This window comes from Pantherophis guttatus, chromosome 4 (assembly GCF_059756535.1).
Source record: "Pantherophis guttatus breed Tessera chromosome 4, ASM5975653v1, whole genome shotgun sequence".
Classification (NCBI taxonomy): domain Eukaryota; kingdom Metazoa; phylum Chordata; class Lepidosauria; order Squamata; family Colubridae; genus Pantherophis; species Pantherophis guttatus.
The window spans coordinates 89,384,363-89,403,611 of NC_142066.1; the positions used below are offsets into that span (position 1 = coordinate 89,384,363).

Below are 19,249 nucleotides of genomic sequence, written 5' to 3' on the forward strand. Positions count from 1 at the left end.
GTGTAAGTGGACTATACCCTTACTCCTCAACCAGCTGGAGAACTGCCTGGAATTAAATTCAGTCCCCCTGTCAGTTAAGATCTTCTTAACTCTGACCTGGTGCTGGTTCTGGACTAAGTTACAAAATTCCTTAAACTTAGTCAACGTTTCACTCTTGGACATTAGGGGAAAAACGAATCCAAATCTGCTATGGTCGTCTACTATGGTAAGAAAGTACCGTCTCTTACCCACGGAAGGTGCGAATGGACCCACCAAATCCATGTAGACGAGCTGAAACGGATGTTCAGAGTACCTCTGAGACTTCTCGGGCGCAGATTTCGCCTTCAACTTTGCACTCCTACAAATTGAACAGTCTAGGAATGTGTTACAGTCATTGATCTTGGTTCCCCTTGAGTGTTCGGTTACCTTCTTCACTGTAGGAAAACTCACATGACCTAATCTACGATGCATCAAGTGAGCACATTCATTATGTAGCGGCTCACCTGTAGCAATTGCATTAGCATTTTCAGGTTTCCTACTATCTGACTCTAAGTTAAAATTTAAAAACTTTTTATTAACTTTACATTTGTCTTTACAAGGCTTCCTCTGGTGAAAGTCCTGATCCTCATCACCTAGTTCTAACTGTGATTCATTGTTACTACCAATTGAGATAACGTAATTGCTATCACTGCAGGACTCAGCATTCGTATTGGGGGAATAATAAGGCAAGCCACCTATCTTCAAAACCTCCCCAATCACACATTTGTTGTTTTTGATCACAGCTGTTCCTCCTGAGAACAGAATCTCCACTCTAGGGTTCTCAGATATCCTCATCAGGCTTAGCAGATTATGATCTATCTCTGGTACATACAATGCTCCGTGAATCTCCCCTATCCCAGGGATATAAACATCTCCAATGCCAACAACATTCACCTTTTTACCGTTTGCAACTTTGACCATGGATTGATGCCTTCTCATATTAGCAAACAACCTTCGGTCACTGACAACATGGTTACTGGCTCCACTGTCCATTAACCATAGTTGCTCTCGCTGTTCCCTTGTAAGCTCTGACTCAGTAGTTTCCACTATACCTACAGAGTTATCATTAAACCTGGGATTGTTCCCTTTGTTGCCTCCATTTGGCTTTTTACCCCTTCTGTGGTTAGGAACATCTATACTTGGCTTTCTACCAGGAGGCAATGGCCTCCTTTTACATTTATTATCAGAAGGTGCCTTTAAACATGCCCTAGCATTCACATTTTGTGGGCAATCCCTTCTATAATGTTCTCTTGAACCACAATTGAAGCATTCTCCGATAGTATATGCTCTATCTGAACTATTGGGCCTTCTTAAAGGTTTTTCCTTTTTGTGAAAAGCCGCCCTGCATTTTTGCAAGTTATCTTCAGCAATCAGTCTGCCAGATAACACTTCTAAAGATAAGTTATTACAACTAACATTATCCAATTGCGATATAAAATTATCCCAGCTAGGGTCAAGGGAATTGAGTATAACAGTAATGAGGGTTTGTTCAGACACTGTTTCCCCCCTCAACATCAATTCCTGCCTTAACCTGTTTAACTCACATAAGTGTTCATTAATATCTACTCCTGCCTTCAACTTTGCGGAATAGAACTCCCTATAAACTCTGTTTGTAACATGGGAGCTTTTTGAACAAAATAGCTTATGTAGTTTCACCCAAACTTCTGTTACGGTCAGGTTACTAGGTATACTGGGATATAGTGCAGGGTTAATGGACATCAATAAAATACAAAAGGCCTTATGGTGTAAAATATCAACTTCTAAGGACCATGGTCTAGGTGGGGGTTTTAACAGCAACGATAAAACATTTTCTTTCATTAAAATTACTTGAATACTTTTAACCCATTCCTTAAAATTTCCTCCACCCACACTTAAACTTTTAAAATTAGGAGGAAGGACCTGTACATTATTAAACATGGAAATAGACATTAATTGATGTTCAAAATGTGGTCCGTCCTGGAACGGGCAATAAGGCATTGGAATGGAAGCACACAGCACAGTGTCTTCCATCTGGCATTCTGACGATCGTTCCTCCCCAATGGGAGGGATTAAAACTTCACATTGTGCGGATGCAAAACTCATCCTGGCTTGATCACAAAAACTCGAGGGTCCTCTCTGGTGCACATCTCTAGGAATTTTTGGACGCGCTCCCAAATTCCAATCTTCAGTTGAGGTAGCCTCCGGAACCGTCCTGGATGTCGATGTCATCACGGATGGATATATCCCACTCGTGGCATGCGCTGAATTAGTCGCAGACATCAGGGGGGCTTTGGGATGCGCAGCTCCTATTTGTTGAGCCAATGGTGCCTGCAAACCATCGCCTAAAATGGTTGCCAAAGTCTCTATCACACTTGCAACCTTACGCTCAACATGAGAGTCTCTTAAATTTTTAGCAGAAGTCACTGATGTCATCAAGGGAGCTAAAGTCTTTATAGCCTGATCTATGATGGCTTCAACAGCAGGTGGCGCAATGTCAACTTGGCCATGCTGGTTTAACAAAGAAGCAGGAACATTTGAATCAGGCAGTCTGTTATCCCCCATTACCCACTTATGGTCTGAGGTGGGGGTTTTAGGAAAAGATTGAAAGTCTCTTACCGATCCGGTGTTTTGTAGGACTTCGATCTTCTTTCCTTTCACGGCTGAATTCTTTAATAATTCACTAGAATCAGCAGTCGGGTTCTGACTTACTGTGGACAAACCTAAAAACTGAAGGATTGCCTTCCTAAACTCATCATCCACCTCTGTATTTGTTTTCAAGACCTGAAGTGGCGTTCTTCCAGTCTCTACTTCTTTTGGTGATGATGGTTTATTCACTATCTTAGGCCCTTCAGAAGTTGAGGCCTCTGCTCCAAAACTTATAGCTCCACTATTCTCTAAATCAATTAGAGTTTGGGGGTTTTCAGCCAAAACATTTTTGGCCTGAGCCCCAGACAGTCCAGTTTGTGACTTCATACTTTGTGCTGCTGCTGCTGCCCTAGTCAACATCTATTCAACTGCAGACATTCAGTCTAGCGCGTTACCACATGAGCGTAAGTTCGTTAAACCATCCTCTGCTACCAACTGTGACGAAATGGGGTTGAGGGGTACCCCGGACCGTGAACCAGCTCATGAGTAAACACACTGAGACTGAAATGATTCTGACAGAGGCGTCTTGTGTAAAAATATAATTTACTTTAAAACATTTAAAAAGCACTATGTCTTTAAGAAAACACATTAAAAACAAAGTCTTATCTGGGTATGTGAAACAAGGCTATCTCCCTAGATCCCTCTCCACAATACCGAAACGGTTCACAAAAGAATAAAGCTAGCATGAAGGTAAGCAGCTTCGGCGTCGATACATCATCAAGGCCATCATGGTGGGAGCAGCACGAGCCTCACAGCTGAAAGTCACCTGAAGTAAAAACAGTTCAAAAAGCAAACATTGCTTGAAGCTTGTGGGAGGAAGAAGGTCCAGCAACAGCAGTCCCGATGATAGCTTGCGTGCTACAAAACAGCAAAAGGCAAGCATCCGTGGGAGTCTCTCTGTAGCGGCGTCTGGAGTCCTTATCTGCATTCTTCTCCCATCTGCGGCGTTGCAACAAGCTTCCTGCAGGAGCTGTGCATTTAGGCCTAGATCAGACTAGGCCCGAGTAGCAAGCAAAAGGTCCTTGCTTATATAGGGAGTTAACCTGCAATTAACTAGGGCGGGGAAGGCTTGCAGGTAATTGCCAACAGCAGATGGCTTGATTAAAACCATACTGTTTGTGAGTAGGCAGATAGCCACAGCAATCCTGGAAACACTCGTGACAATAATTAGCGTACCTCAGTAGCTAAAAACTAATTGCCTATGCGCTTATCATCAAAAGTAACAAGCAAGGAAAAAGCTATAAATCAACCCAAACCATCCTCTGCTATCACATGTCAGGGTGGCAATTAATCCCATTCTGCTTTTGGGTAATTGCACCTTGATTAGAGAATGGATTGTGACCTTTCCTTGAAGTATACTTTAAGAAAATAAAACCGAGATATATTCTAATAAACACATTTTATTATAAAGAAGTAAAAACATCTTACTAGCTAATTAATTACATCTTGGCAGCGTTCCTGCCGGACCTTTTGGCAGGCAAACAAAGAAAGATAGAAGAAAGTGAAAGAATGTGGACATGCGCAGTTAGCTTAGAGATAAGAGTTCTGATCAGCTATGGTAAGTCTTAGGGTTTGAGCACAGCTGGCAAATACAAAAAAACACTGTGACAAATGTCAACTGTCTCTAGCCCCTAATTCTCCTTAAGAATTGTCAAATGAGGAGCAGTACTGGCAGACTTTTTAAGCCTAAAGCAGAGAGGGAGGGTGGGAGAGAGATATTCAATCCAACCTCTATCTCTGTGTATGTGAGAGGGGGGGGAGGGGGGAGGGAGAGGCTGTCTAGTCTCTTCTTGAAAACCTCCAGTGTTGGAGCATCCAGAATTTCTGGAGACAAGCAGTTCCACTGGTTAATTGTTCTTACTGTCAGGAAATTTCTCCTTAGTTTTAGGTTGTTTCTCTCTTTGTTCACTTTCCGTCCATTTCTTCTTGTTTTGCCTGCTTTGGAAAATACATTGCCTCTGCTTCTTTGTGGCAGCCCTTCAAAAGCCTATTTAGTGACCTGCCTATCACACTCTTGGGCAAAGCATGTGAGCCATTTCCTCCTTTCAGTAGTCCATGAAAGAACATCTATAGTATATAGACGCAGATAATAAAGTCGAAAAAAGGTGAACAATATTTTTACAGAACTATAGATATGTTGAGGCCGGGGATGACAAGGAGTGGCTGGGAGGGGAGGGGCTGGGTGAAGCACCCCTTGACATGAGTGATGTTTAGTTGGCCACACCCATCCAGTCTCATGACCACCCAGCCACTCCCACCCTGTCACATGACCACCAAGCCATGACCACCAAGCCACACCCACCAAGCCACGCCCACAGAACCAGTCATTAAAAGATTTGAATCCTACCACTGAAGTTAGAACACGATGACACATCATGAATTTATCTACCTCAATTGCCTCTCTGTGACTGAAATAATTATTTTTCTATCTCAAAAGCGAGAGAAAGCATGTATGTAAAGTCACATGAAGAATTGTAACCATGTACCAATAACCATGTATAGGCAGGATGGGACAAGAAGGTAAACTAAAATTATGCAAAAATGATGATCAATATGTGATAATGTCATGATATAAAACCTTCCCTCATGTATTTGTATCCTGATTTGTACTGACATTTGATTCAAAAACACAAGTTTTTTTTCTTGTTGGCATCATAATCTGTGCTGTTTATTTACTTTTCCTTCCTTGCTGCCCTTTGATAGATAGGCTCTGAAAATCATTTAGTATGTGCAAAATAATATCACAGAAGGGCTTTAAATTATTCTTTATTTTTGAAGCTAAGTTACATTTCTGCCACCCTCCTTATTTACAGAAGAGATCAATATAGTGGCTGACTGCTGGATCAATGACCACAAGAAAAAAAGCAGCCTATCTACCCTGTCTTTAAAGTGGTACATATGGATTTATGCTTCTGTTTGCCTTTGGTATTTTTTTTTTTTAAATGAATTGTAAAGTGGCCATGGGATTACAATGAGATTCTGGACTTCCGGTTGGGGATTGTGGCGGCAGAGTGCTGTGTGAGTGAGCTCAGCTCCACGGCGCTAGCTTTTTCGCTGTGTCTTGGGGACCCTGAGGGGCGAGATCGCCCGGAGAGCGTCTCGGACAAGAGAGGGGATCTGAAAAGCGAGAGACTGGCATGCAAACGCCTCTCACTTGGACAGATTCCTCTGTCAAACCGACATCGGTGCGTCCGCCGTTTAATGGCGGACCCGAAGTCGCGATCTCCACCAACATCGAGGAAGCGAGGAGTTCGGGGCGGCCAACGTGAGAAGGAGACCTGACTACAGATCTCAGGTGATTGTAGGAGCGGACCTCAAAGAGCTGCGAGCTGAACCAGCTAATAGGACTCACGGCGGTGGAAAGGCGGCGAATACTAACAACGGAGTGAGCGGACCGAGTGTGAACTGCTGGCGAGGCTGCGAGGCTGCGAGGAGCAAGGAGAGTTTACTGTGCCGAGGGGGGTGAATTCAGCTGCAGGCACTTGTATATCGATTGTGGATGAAGAGGCTTAGAATCAGATTTGGTGGATAATACCATGAGGACACATTGCAACAATACCTCCTGCTGTCATTTCGCTGCCATCTTCCAGCTGACTGGCTTTTCCCGAAGGAAGAAACCGGAAGTGCAGCCATATGTTATAACGGGTACTTGAAATTTGACAACAGGAAAAATTGTGTAACATTCTGAGCTGTGATCCTTTCTCCCAACTGTGTTCCTGTTTATTAAGATTTGCTGATTGTTGGACATATTTGAGACTTTCTTCTTAATTAACTGAGACATTTCTTTAGGTGGAAGAACTCCCTTGAAAATGGCAGCAGTTAACGAAACAAGAGTAATGAACTTTATAAAACTCTATTTATAGTACTTCTTATTATCTATCAATATTATCATCGATACCAATATTGACACTAACTTATCAACTTATTAATCTATTAATTAACTTATCAATTTACTACCTTAGTAACTATTAATTATTAATTATTCTATAATTATCTCTCTATTTATATGGTTTTGAAGCCCTCTTCCCTTTCTTGATTAACTATTTTAGATAACTTTTCTTGTCTAGTACTATATACTACCTTGAAAAAATTTAATAGATTTCAATCTACTCCTTTTGTACAACCCTTCTCTATTTGAATTGTCACCCTTTTATATTTAGCAGATTGATACCCATATTTATACTTATTTAAGAACTATTTTTAGAGCGTGTTTGATTAATTTAATAAGGGTGGAATAGTATTTTTATATTAGTATTGCAAGGCTAAAATTGAAGAGATTTAGTATTTATCACGACATATAGACTTGGATTAGTTAATTGCACTTGATTTTATATATAGATATAACCTAGACCATAATTGGAATGAGCATTTAGTAATCATATTGTGTCTATTTATATATAACCTCGTATAATAATATCTGTAAGAATTGTTATGTGCAGACAGGAAAATTGAGTAAATTTAGGATTAGAAGAACTATCTGAACCTTGCTACTAGAAGAGAGGATAGTGGATGATAATTTGGAAGAACATCGAGGTAATTTTGACAAATCAGAAGAGAATCCTAAAGGAGATGACAAGCATTTCATCGGCAGTATTTAAGACTGGAAAGAAAACGTCCTCCAACCCTGTATTAACAATGTCTTCTCCAGCCCAGCAAAAACCCACTGAGGTGCTAACGAAAGCAGATAAGTCAGCAATGTTACCAACCATTCAAGCAATACAAACGACGCTGTCAACTATTCAAGAAACGATGCTCCTCCTACAAGAAAAAATGACTAACAATCATGTTGAGCTTAAATCTGATATTCATTCTATCGATCAGAAAATGAGCGAGATCCAAGAGTCCATCCATAATAACGAGAAAAAGATAAAGAAGGTCGAGACAAGAGTGGAGCAAAACGAGAGAAACCTCGACTCAGTCGACCAAAAATTGATGGCCCAGAATAGGGAGCTGGAAGACTCCATTATCCAGCTTGAGATGGACCGGGCAGCTTTTTACCTTCGCTTTCAGAATGTGGTGGAGGAAAAAGACGAAGACCTGGGAGATGTTATGGTGGATTTAATAGCTGGAATTTTACAACAAGACAAAGACGATATGATAAAGGAGCTGGATGAAATTTACAGGGTGCAAACCAACTATGCCAGGAGGAATAAACTCCCTCGAGAAGTTCATGTCAGATTCGCCCGAAGGAAAGTGAAAGACGTGCTATACAATATAGTAAGAGATGAACCTATCAATTTTAAAGGCAAAGAAGTAATAGTGCTGAAACAAGTTCCCAAGAGGGTTCGTGATCTGAGAAGGGACTACAGGTTCTTGGCGATACAATTAAATAAGAGAAACATTCCCTTTAGATGGCTTATACTGGAGGGAATGCTCATCATCTGGCAAGGAAAACGGATTAAGATCAACAGCTTAGTCTCTGCACAAGAACTTTTGGACCAACTGAGAAGTGAGGAGGAAGGCCAAAGTAGCAAGGAGGAATTGGATATAGCCTCCCAGGATGAGACCAACGCACAGTTAAAAAAATCTAAGGAAGATACACTAGAGAATAAGGAATCAGAAGAGAAGGAAGCCAAAGAAACTACAGGAAAGAAGCAAAGACCACAAAGAGCTGTAAATATAAACAAAAACTACGTAGTTAGTTAGATAATGGAGGGTTGGAAATTGTTCTCGGTGAATGTAAACGGTTTAAATAACGGAAGGAAAAGAAAACATATCTTTTCAAAATTGATTAAGCTTAATTCGGAAATAATTTGCCTCCAAGAAGTCCACATAAAGAAAGAGGAGAGGAAATATTTAGAATTTGAGAAATTTGGCAAATGCTTTACCTCTCTGGCAGAGAAAAAAAAGGGGGGTAGCATTATACGTAAAAAAAGGAATTGCTGCTGAATTTAAATACTCAGATGACAAAGGGAGATTTCTCGCAATTGAAATTAAGAGGGGTAATATTCCAATTTTAGTAGTAGCCATTTATGCTCTAAACAGAGACCTAGGGGAATTTTACAGGAAATTAAATAATAAAATAGCTGAATTGGAATATACAAATATTTGTATTATTGGGGACTTCAATGGGGTGGTAAACCCGGAGGTGGACTACAAGAGCGGATTAAAGAAAAAAACTAAAAGGGAAAAACTCCCCCAAACCTTTTTTGATTTGGTTGATGAGCATAATTTAGTAGATTTCTGGCGTACGCTACACCCGAGCGATAAGCAATTTACATACTATTCAAATCCCCAGATGTCCTGGTCAAGGATTGATATGTTTTGGGTCAGTAGAAATTTAGGGCTAGATATTCATTCCGTTGAAATTACCCCGAATGTTTGGGCTGACCACAACCCTTTAGAAATTAAGTGGAAGAGCATAAATAGGACTAAACGAAGGAGATGGAGGCTAAATACCCATATTCTTAGGGAAGTAGAGTTTACAAAGAGATTGCAGAGGGACCTACAATTTTTTTTTCTGGAAAATGAGAATCAGGAAACTCCACTAACATGTGTTTGGGATACAATGAAAGCATACTTAAGAGGATTAGTAATATCGCATAATATATACAACAACAAAGAGAAAAGGAAGGTCCAGAAGGATCTGCTGGCCCAACTGGAAGAAGCAGAAAAGAGATTATAACAAGACCCGAGCGACACTAAAATAAAAGAGCAATGGATGACAGCAAGACATAAAATAAATTTATTGGAACAGGAAGAATTGGCGAAAAAAATCCAACAATCCAAACAATATTATTTCGACAACGCAAATAAGCCTGGGAGATGGTTATCGTATAAATTAAAAAAAGAGAAAGAGAAGGGTGTTATAAATAGCTTGGAGAATTTGGAAGGCAGAATATTAGAGGATGAAGAGGAGAAACAGGAGTTTGTTAGACACTTCTATGAGACATTATATAGTCAGGAGGAAACTTCAATTGATAATATTAATCTGTACCTTACCAAAGAGAATCTCCCACAGATAAAGGAGGAGGAAAGGGAAGCACTGAATAGAGAAATTACATTAGAGGAATTGAAGGGGGTAATATCCAAATTAAAGAGTAACAAAACGCCTGGTCCCGACGGTCTCCCAGGAGAATTATATTATAATCTGGCAGAAATACTCGTACCAAAACTTCTGATAATCTGCAATGAGGCCATGAGAGGCTCCAGGATCCCAGAATCGTGGAAGGAGGCGTTCATCACATTGATAGGAAAAGAAGGTACCGATCCCAAGCAAGTAAGGAATTACAGACCGATCTCTTTACTCAACACGGATTATAAAATATTTATGGGAATATTAGCGGGTAGGTTGAAGATAATATTAAATAATTGGATCCACCCCGATCAAAACAGGTTCCTCCCCGGTAGACAGATTAGGTCTAATATGAGAGTGGTGATGGACGTGTTGGAGTATTATGAAATACACTCCGAGAAACAGCTGGCCATGGTCTTCCTCGACGCCCAGAAGGCTTTCGACAACCTAAACTGGCGATTTTTGACCCAACAAATCCAAAAAATGAATTTTGGGGGGTATTTTGAGAACGCGATAAAAGCAATTTACGATAAACAGAGTGCAAACATTATATTGAATGGGGATGTATCTAAATCCTTCCGGATTGGTAAAGGGGTGAGACAAGGCTGTCCACTTTCTCCACTCTTATTTATATTGGCCCTGGAGGTATTGTTAAGGAAAATTAGGCAAAATAAAGAAATACGGGGACTGGAAATTAGGAATGAAATTTTTAAGATTCAAGCTTTTGCCGACGATGTAGTGCTAATAATGGAGGACCCACTAACAACAGGGCCAAAAGTATTGAAAGAATTAGATGAATACGGGAGGTTGTCAGGATTTAAATTAAATATGACAAAAACTAAAATGCTAACAAAAAATATCCCAATAACAGAACAGGAAATATTAGTAAATAATTTGGGCATTCAAATAGTTAAGAAGATTAAATATTTAGGGATTTGGATTACTGCCAGATGCTCAACCTTGAAGGAAGATAATTATACACCCCTATTGACAAAGATAAGACAAGATTTGGATAGATGGGGGAAATTGCAAATATCGTTCCTCGGTAGGATAGCCACTATCAAGATGAGTGTTCTCCCCAAATTACTATACTTATTTCAAACTACTCCTGTTAGTATTGACAGAAAATATTTTTCGGACTTAAATGGGATAGTAAGAAAGTTCATCTGGGGAGGGAAAAAACCGAGAATTGCATTACGATCCCTGCAAGAAAAAAGGAATAGGGGTGGATTCGGACTTCCAGTCTGGGAATTGTATTATAAAGCGGCCAATTTAGTATGGCTACATGAGTGGGCCTTATTAAGGGATAAGAGAATCCTACAACTGGAAGGGCATGACCTATCGAGAGGCTGGCATGCCTACCTCTGGGACAAAGGAAAAGGGACGGGGATATACTTCTACCAACACAAAATTAGAGATACATTAATGAAGACATGGAAAGAAATCAGGCATAAACATTATTTGAAATACCCAAAATGGATATCTATAATGGAGGCTCTAGTCCATCCAAATACATTAGACAGGGAGAAAATGGTCACTTACCAAAATATTCTGGATAATAGTGGCAACCTTATACCTAATGAGATACTAAAAGAGCAAGGGATCCATATTGATTGGTGGCCCTATATACAAATTAAATCCCGCTTTATTAAGGATAAACAAGAAAAGGGAATAGAGATGGGGACAAATAAGGTATGGCTAGGTAGTGAGAACAAATTATTAGCTAAATTATACTCCTACCTTCTCGAATATGATAGAGAAGGAGAAATATTAAAAGACCAAATGATTGCTTGGGGGAAAAACATCGAATCAAAGATAAATCTTGATGATTGGGAAGAAATATGGAATAGCAATCTCAAACTGACGAGAGCAATAAGCTATAAGGAGAATCAGTACAAGATGCTATATAGATGGTACTTAGCACTATCTAGAATTGCCAAGATCTACCCAAATGCAAGCCCTAAATGTTGGAAATGTGGCCACCCCCAAGGTACCTTCTATCACATGTGGTGGACGTGTCCGGAAGCGAGGAAGTTTTGGAAAAAAATACAAAAATGGATCCAAGAAATATTAAAGGAGGACATTAACTTCCTCCCGGAAATTTATCTCCTGGGAGTACTAAAACGAACACTTGGAAAGGACAAGAAATATTTGAGTATCCATATTATTACAGCTGCTAGACTCTCCTATGCTAGATATTGGAAAGAGAAAAAAGGACCAACTGAGGAACAGATAGTCAATAAGATACTCGACTGCGCAGAAATGTGCAGATTAACATATGTGTTAAACGGAAAGGAAGATTCAGAATTCTATGCGATCTGGGATTTGTGGTATAGGTGGCTAGAAATTAAATGCAAAAGTTAATACTTATGTGGAATAATGCACAACGATTAGATAATCCTGTATACTATAGTACTTTAATTAAACAGTAATCAATTTTACTCATAAGAATTTTTGTACAAACTGTATAAATGATTAGATAATTGACTAGATACCGCACTTGTAAATATACAATATGACTACACGTTGCCGAACCATTTAGTTTGAATTGTAATATGTTCTTAATTCAATAAAATTGCATTTAAAAAAAATACAATGAGATTCTATGTGCATGCAATCTAACTAATTTTCTATCCCTTCATATTTTGTTCATATATAAAGAACCATACTTTTACAAAATAATTGTGGAACTAAGGATATTTTATGGAGGCTTGGGCCTCTTCAAAACTATCAATTTATATGCAGAATGGTAGACTGGTAAATTTCCCACTTTAGCCTAGTCTGGCAGTTTCAAAGTTGTATGATGTTTTATTGTCTAGTTCAAAAACTATTACCAATATCTCAATAAATTTAAATATATCAAAGCATTTACTTTTATTGACAATATTGTCTTAATAGATATTTTTCTACATCATATTAGCCTAAACACTGGTACAGACAATGGATGCTTTGATGAATGTACTAATTGGAGTCACTTGCAGAAAATGTCCAGAAACATAAATTTCTGTTTATGTGCATTAACACATAAATTCACACCATATTGGTACACACAAACTCGTGCAAATGTGTTTTTTGTTTGAAAGTCAATATCTTCAGCTCCCCTTAAGGAAAACAAATCTAAATCCTTTTAGTAAGCTTCAAGCCATTCTACGAAATGAATCCCAACAGGACAAACTCTTTATTTAATTTAATTTAATTTAATATTTAAATTTATATACCACCTTTCTCCCGAAGGGCTCAGGGCGGTGAACAGCCAGAAGTAAAAAACATCAAATACAAAATTTAAAAACAATTTAAAAATAAATTAAACAATTTGGCCTGACAGTTAAAATCCCCCATTAAAAATCCAAATTAAAATACACAATTGGAGAGATTAGGCCAGCCCAACTGGATGAAATAAAAAGGTTTTGAGGGCCTGACAGAAAGTATGTAAGTCGGGAATCGTCCGTATCTCTGGGGGAGCTCTTTCTGTTATTGAATTACATTTGTTACCTGTGGAGATATTTGGAGCAGTTTCAGAGAGAGATTGGTCATCATAGATGCACAGTGGGTTCTAAAAAGAATCTGCAGACTGAGATGAAATGTCTTCTAAACATTTCTTAAGTGCACAATATGAAATGCACACTTTGCTAAGTGTCATACCAGTTTCTACAAAGGAAAGCAAATTATTCTCTAGTGAATCCTGTAATTCTTATTATGTTATAAATTCATCTTTTAAAAAGAAGAAAAAGATTCATGTATTTTAGTAAAAATAAAAATAGTATATGTTCTATTTTTCTGATTTTTAGCAGTCTGAACTAAAATCATAGGCCAATGCAAGGCTGAAGCTAGGTCCCCATTTTTATATTTGGTAACATTTATAATTAGATAGAAGAAGTTAGAGTGTAATTTACATTAGAAGAAAGGGAAAGTGAACAATAGGGTTTTTTTCTCTCTATGAGTGAAAAACTACAAAAATGTCAGTGGTGCAAATCAACACAGATTTCCAGGAATTCCTATCAAAACTATTGGAATTAATTTCTATTGAATGAACACAGTTGGTCCATAGAATGACCTGGATAGCTTTCTTATACTGGGTTTAAAAACAGATGTGTTAAAAGTTGTGAAAAATTTTGTGAGAGGGAACAAAGAAAAAAATGACAAGAAATCAAATTCCAGGACTTTATCTGAGAGGATTAAGGATCAAGATTATTAAAAGTAAAGGAAGGAATATAAAGTTGGTTTATCTGATCATAGCTAAAATAGATATGCTGTTATCTCTTATAACCAGTGGTGGGATTCAAGTAATTTAACAACCGGTTCTCTGCCCTAATGATTTCTTCCAACAACCAGTTTGCCAAACTGCATAGAAAGTTAACAACTGGTTCTCCCAAAGTGGTGCTGGCTGAATCCTACCACTGCTTATAACCCTTAATAGATTTTTGCTGGCCAGAACTGAATTATAGGCTTTAAACATCTGCATATATGATATGAAATATGGGAAAAGAAAGAGATCACAAGTTCCAGAGGTTAAGGCACAGAATTATTTCAAGTCCATTACTCAGCAAGATGCCACAACTTCTTACACATTATCATGTTAGGTTCAGAGGATAGGCTAGTACATGCTGGAAAGAAGGCTTAAATAATTTTCATTACTTTTCTTAAATTGTTTCAGGCCTCAAGCAATGTAGAAATCATAGCAGTCTTGCAGGTAAGATCATCACGGGGGTGGGGTGTAGAACTGAAATTGTTGGTTTCTCTTTCATGAGGAGGTGGACACAGACAATCCAGACTTGTATTTTACTTTAGATTATGAGGCATCCTGACTGCTCTGGGAATAGAATGCTGGCATATGATTATTGGGGGCGATATGCTGACACTGTAAATTGCTTAGAAAGGGCTGTAAAGCACTTTGAAGTGGTACATAAATCTAAGTGTTATTGCTATTTAAATCAATGTCATAATATTAACAGTAATAGTGTTAATAGTAATATTAATGGTAATAATTCTGCCCCTCAAAATTGCCCTTTTACTGATAGATTTTTCAAAGTGATACAAGTTATTCAGTCAACCATTTATACATATGGCTCAATGATACAGTGCATATCCAGTCTCTGGAATCCCTATTTTAATGTGATGCTGCAGAATAGAAAAGTCTTGTGTGTAAAATCCTGATGTCCAGCTACCGTCAGAATAAGCAATACTAGGGCAGAAAGACAGTACCCTAATCTGATCAGAGTTATATGTGCGGGATGTTTGTTGCATAAAAATCTATAGGAAATGCAGTTGGAGATTACAGGAAAATATATGGTAGTAAATTGAGAAAGCCTTAATCTTCCTATTGGAATGAGTGAGAAAATAGTGATGACCAAGGGTTACTGTTCTGGAACAGATTTCATTTATATCGGCAGGTTTGTCTATTTAAATGATGAGGATTTGGACCTTTACTAACCAAGTCCCATTGCTAGATCTTTACCAACGATACAAGGTGTATGGAAAAAATATTTCAGGAAGTATTTCTGTAAATATCTTTATTGTAAGTGAGAGTGGCCACTAGATCTGCATTCTTTTATTCTATTTTGTTCTATTCGTGCAAAGTCCTTGCTTAATATGCATTTATTTAGTAACTACTCTAAATTATGATGGGTAAAACAAAGGGATTTATAACTGCAGCAGTATTGGCTGCACATGAACAAACAGTCACATGAACAAACTTTGGACCAACTTGGGCTCACTTATATTTACAATTAGCTCTGCTACCTGGCCCTACCCATCTGATCCTGCTTGCCATCATGCCCACTGCACCATATGCTAGTACTATACCATCTGGAACCTTATTTCTTGCTGCATTCTTTTGCACCGGTAAAGCCATGGGATCTCTCACAGGCTTGCCAGACCCTTGCAATATTTCATACATTTCTATTTTTAAAGGGGAAAGATGACACAGGAGACTGTGATCTCTAGTCCCACTTAACCATGAAAAGCCAGCTGATAGACTTTGGGTCAGTCATTCTGTCTCATTCCAGCTTATCTCACAGAGTTTTTGTTGTGGGGAAAGATAGATGGAGGAAGGAGTATTAGATATGTTTACCATCTTGAATTATTCATAAAAATAATAAAGGTTGAGTTAAAATATTTTAAATTTAAATTAAGTAATCATTTACATATGTGCAATTCTGCTTTCTCATATATTTGAGATGCAATTATTTGCAGATAAAATGAATTTTTCCAGACTCACTTCATCATATTAAAAAATGAAACAGATTCCATTCACTTAAAATAAGATCTGGAAGTTTTGCAGTGCAGGGAAATTGAATCTCATTTGAATTTGTATGCCATGTCATTTGGCGAGCATATGGAAACTATTGATTGTATCTGTGCCTTTGACAGGGACAAATGCTAAACATGGATTACGCTGTAAGGCATGCAAACTGAGTATTCACCACAAATGTGCAGAAAACACTGGACAGCAACGGTGCATGGGGAAATTGGTAAGCCAATATAATTATTGAATAAACCTGCAAATAAGGCTCAGTAAGAGATGTTGGTCCAACAGATCCCTTAAATCTTCTTGATTTAGCTGAGTTAAAGAAATATACTTGCATTACTAAAAGGTTATAGAAATCATTCCCTGTCTCTTTATGTTTGCGTACCATAGGTCCCTATTGGCAAAGATAATACTGAGCGTTTTAATTTTGTATATTCTTCTTTCTGCAAAGACTGTATTGCTGATTTCTACAATCTTCTGGGTCCTCCTTACTGTGCCTTTAGCTATTTCCATCCTTTCCTTAGTTTATAAGCAATGGCAGGACTGAAGAAGTGAAGCAGTCTGCTGTTCTTGTTTTATACTCTGCTTTTCGACAGTTTGCAGATCTCGAAATCCACAAATTTGTCAAAAGGCAAATTGAGGAGGATCAGTTGAAGCTACCTTGACCAAGGGTCACCTAAATTCTGGGCTGTGCCCTAAATTCAGCAGAAAAGCAAATTTGGTTTCCTGGTTTCCTTCTGAATCAGAACAGAAATCCTATTAGTTCCTTTCCATGAAGGCTCCATCTCAAGTGTTCTCTTACAACACTTCAATGTGCAAATGCTATCTATATTATTGTAATGGTCCTATTCAAATATTCATTTTGCAATGTAAACCTGTAGTTATGTACATTTTGATAAGTAAGAATTTCTGAATCTTTCTGAATTTCTAAAAAATTATGAATTAATTTTTTTCTCAGTTTTGCTCTACAAATGCAGAGAGCATTTTCATGATTGTGGGGGAAAGTGCAGCTGCTGTAAGAGTTAGAGCAGATACTAAGTGAATGGGCAAATACCTTTTTGTCTTCAAATTTAAATGTGCGCACCTATTGCCTTTAATTCTCCTAGTCTCATATCTTCATTTCCTTTCTCTTTCTAGCCCAAAGGTTTCTGCCGTTACTACAGCAGTCCCCTTCTCATTCAGGAGCAGTTTGGCTGCATCAAAGAAGTCATGCCAATTGGTAAACTCCAATTAATTTTCTGCATTTTATTGTTTCTCTTTTTCTGTTCTATAAACTTGATGTTCAGTGGCCCATATAAACTTTTATGTTTTCATTCACAACACTCATTTTCCTTCCTGGAGTTGTCCAAATCTCGTTGAAGAGGGAAATTTCAAGAAAGGAAAAAACACATAAATGTTACATAAAGTTCATAAACCTGAAAATCCCCATGCCAAGGCACATAGTTTGAGAACTGTTAACAGCATAAACAGAATATGATTTCAAGTTTTTTTTCTTTAAAAGTCACAGGGATGAGAGATTCTAATGCGGAAAGAAGGTTTACAGTCAGACTATAATAAAATACAGTTGCATTTGATTAGTTAGTCTAGAGTTGAAAGCTGAAAGTAAATAAATAAGTAGCAGGAGATGAATCGCCCATATCCAACAAAAATAAAAGCATTTAGGCAACTACAATTCACCCAAGTAGCTTCCTAGCTAAATTATAATGTAAATGAGATCTTCTGAATTCTAGCCTTAACCTCTTAACTACCATACTACACTACCTTGTCATGGAGCATTTCTCCACATCTTCTGCAGTGTTGTTTCCTCCTCTCCTCAGTTTCTGCTGAGGAGCAGGGAAGATGATTCTGTCTACCAGAATTTCTAGCACAAATAAGAATCTTTCAAAATACCTTCTGGAAGATCTCTATTCAGGAATGGGGAGTGGGGGAGAATGTTGGCTACTAGATGAACTTCTGTTTTCTTCAACAATCAAAGAAGAAATGGCTGTTGTGTCACAGAATCTTGCAGTGAGATGGGAAGAGTTCTACTATAGTGTTCCAAGAGTAGTCCTATTAATATCTCAGATTCCTCTCCATTCAGCGTAGAATCTTTGCATAAGTCAACTTGTTCCATTTTCTTCTAGAATCTTTTTCATCTAGTCAAATAAAACAGGATAGCTCTGGTGTGACAACATATCTTCCATAAACAATAAGCAGTTGATAAAGCATGGGGGATGGTGTCTGGAGGCTTTGTTCTAAGACAAGGGTGTCAAACTCAAGGCCCGTGGGCCGTTTTGGCCCGTGATGTGATCAGATATGGCACATGTGGCAATCCTGGAAACTATAAGGGGCCACCCCGATCACTTTGGCCCGACCCATGTCATCCCAGCAGGTGCGTGTGCGCATAGGAGGAGGTGGGTGGACACGTGCACAAGCCTGGCCCACCCTATCCTGGCCTGTGCGCATGTGCACAAGAGGCATCGAGCCAGCATCATCTTGGTCTGCCCTGCCCCCATCCTGGCATGGATGCCACCAGGTTGCAGATAAGTGCCTTGCCTGCACCAGCATCTCCAGCCTTTCAGGGATGGGGGGGTGCATGCACACTCACATGTGGGGTGGAGGTGTCTGGCAGCAGGGACTCCACAGCTAGCCCTCCAAGAAGCAGGCATGATGACAGCAGCACTGGCAGCAGGCAGAATCGGGGGAGGCACATGATATGGACCACTGGACATGCCTGCTCCATTCCATGTGGCTGGGATAGGGCAGGCAGCTGCCTGGCGCATCCAGCAGGTCGGACCATGAGCCTCTCCCCTGCCCCCAGGTACTGCTGCCATCATAGGCTGAAACAAGGTAAAACAGGCAATGGGGCGGCTGCTGCCAGACACCATTGGCCCACCTACTCCATCCTGTCTGTTTTTCCTTGCAGTTGGAGAGAAGTTTGCCACACATCATCTTCTCGGCCAGTTCAGCCCCCTCGCAGGTCTTGCCATTGGCCTGCACATGGAACACATTCTCCTCACACACCTGACACACCTCAGCAGTGCTGTGAGCCACTGCCACCACCAAGGCCATCAGCAGCTCACACAGGTCTATTAAGCCCCTGCTGCTGCCACTGGAGCACCAGGCCTGCCCAGCCCGAAGGAGGTGAAGCAGCGAGATAGAAAGGTGGAGTAGAAGTGATAGAGCATGCCCAGGCTCAGCAGGCAAAAGACGGCCATCACAAGTAGGGAAATCAGATGCCCATCGGTGCCATTGCCGCCAAGGCCCAGCTGTTATCGCATGCCTCCCCCCATCTTTATTGGGCCTGGGCCGCCATAGCACCAATGGAGATCCAGCTTTCACCACTCGCGGTGGTTGTCTTTTGC

General features: G+C 39.4%; 1 protein-coding gene across 1 annotated transcript in view; it reads left to right on the forward strand.

The window, feature by feature from the left end:
* Nucleotides 1-10,009: 10,009 nt before the first annotated feature.
* The window catches only part of STAC (SH3 and cysteine rich domain), an 88,858-nt gene continuing 79,618 nt past the window's right edge, over nucleotides 10,010-19,249 (forward strand). The window contains exons 1-4 of the mRNA XM_087893672.1: nucleotides 10,010-10,244; nucleotides 14,313-14,348; nucleotides 16,028-16,128; nucleotides 17,043-17,124. Coding sequence (XP_087749798.1) covers nucleotides 10,010-10,244; nucleotides 14,313-14,348; nucleotides 16,028-16,128; nucleotides 17,043-17,124 — 454 coding nt within the window. The remainder of the gene's footprint in view (nucleotides 10,245-14,312; nucleotides 14,349-16,027; nucleotides 16,129-17,042; nucleotides 17,125-19,249) is intronic.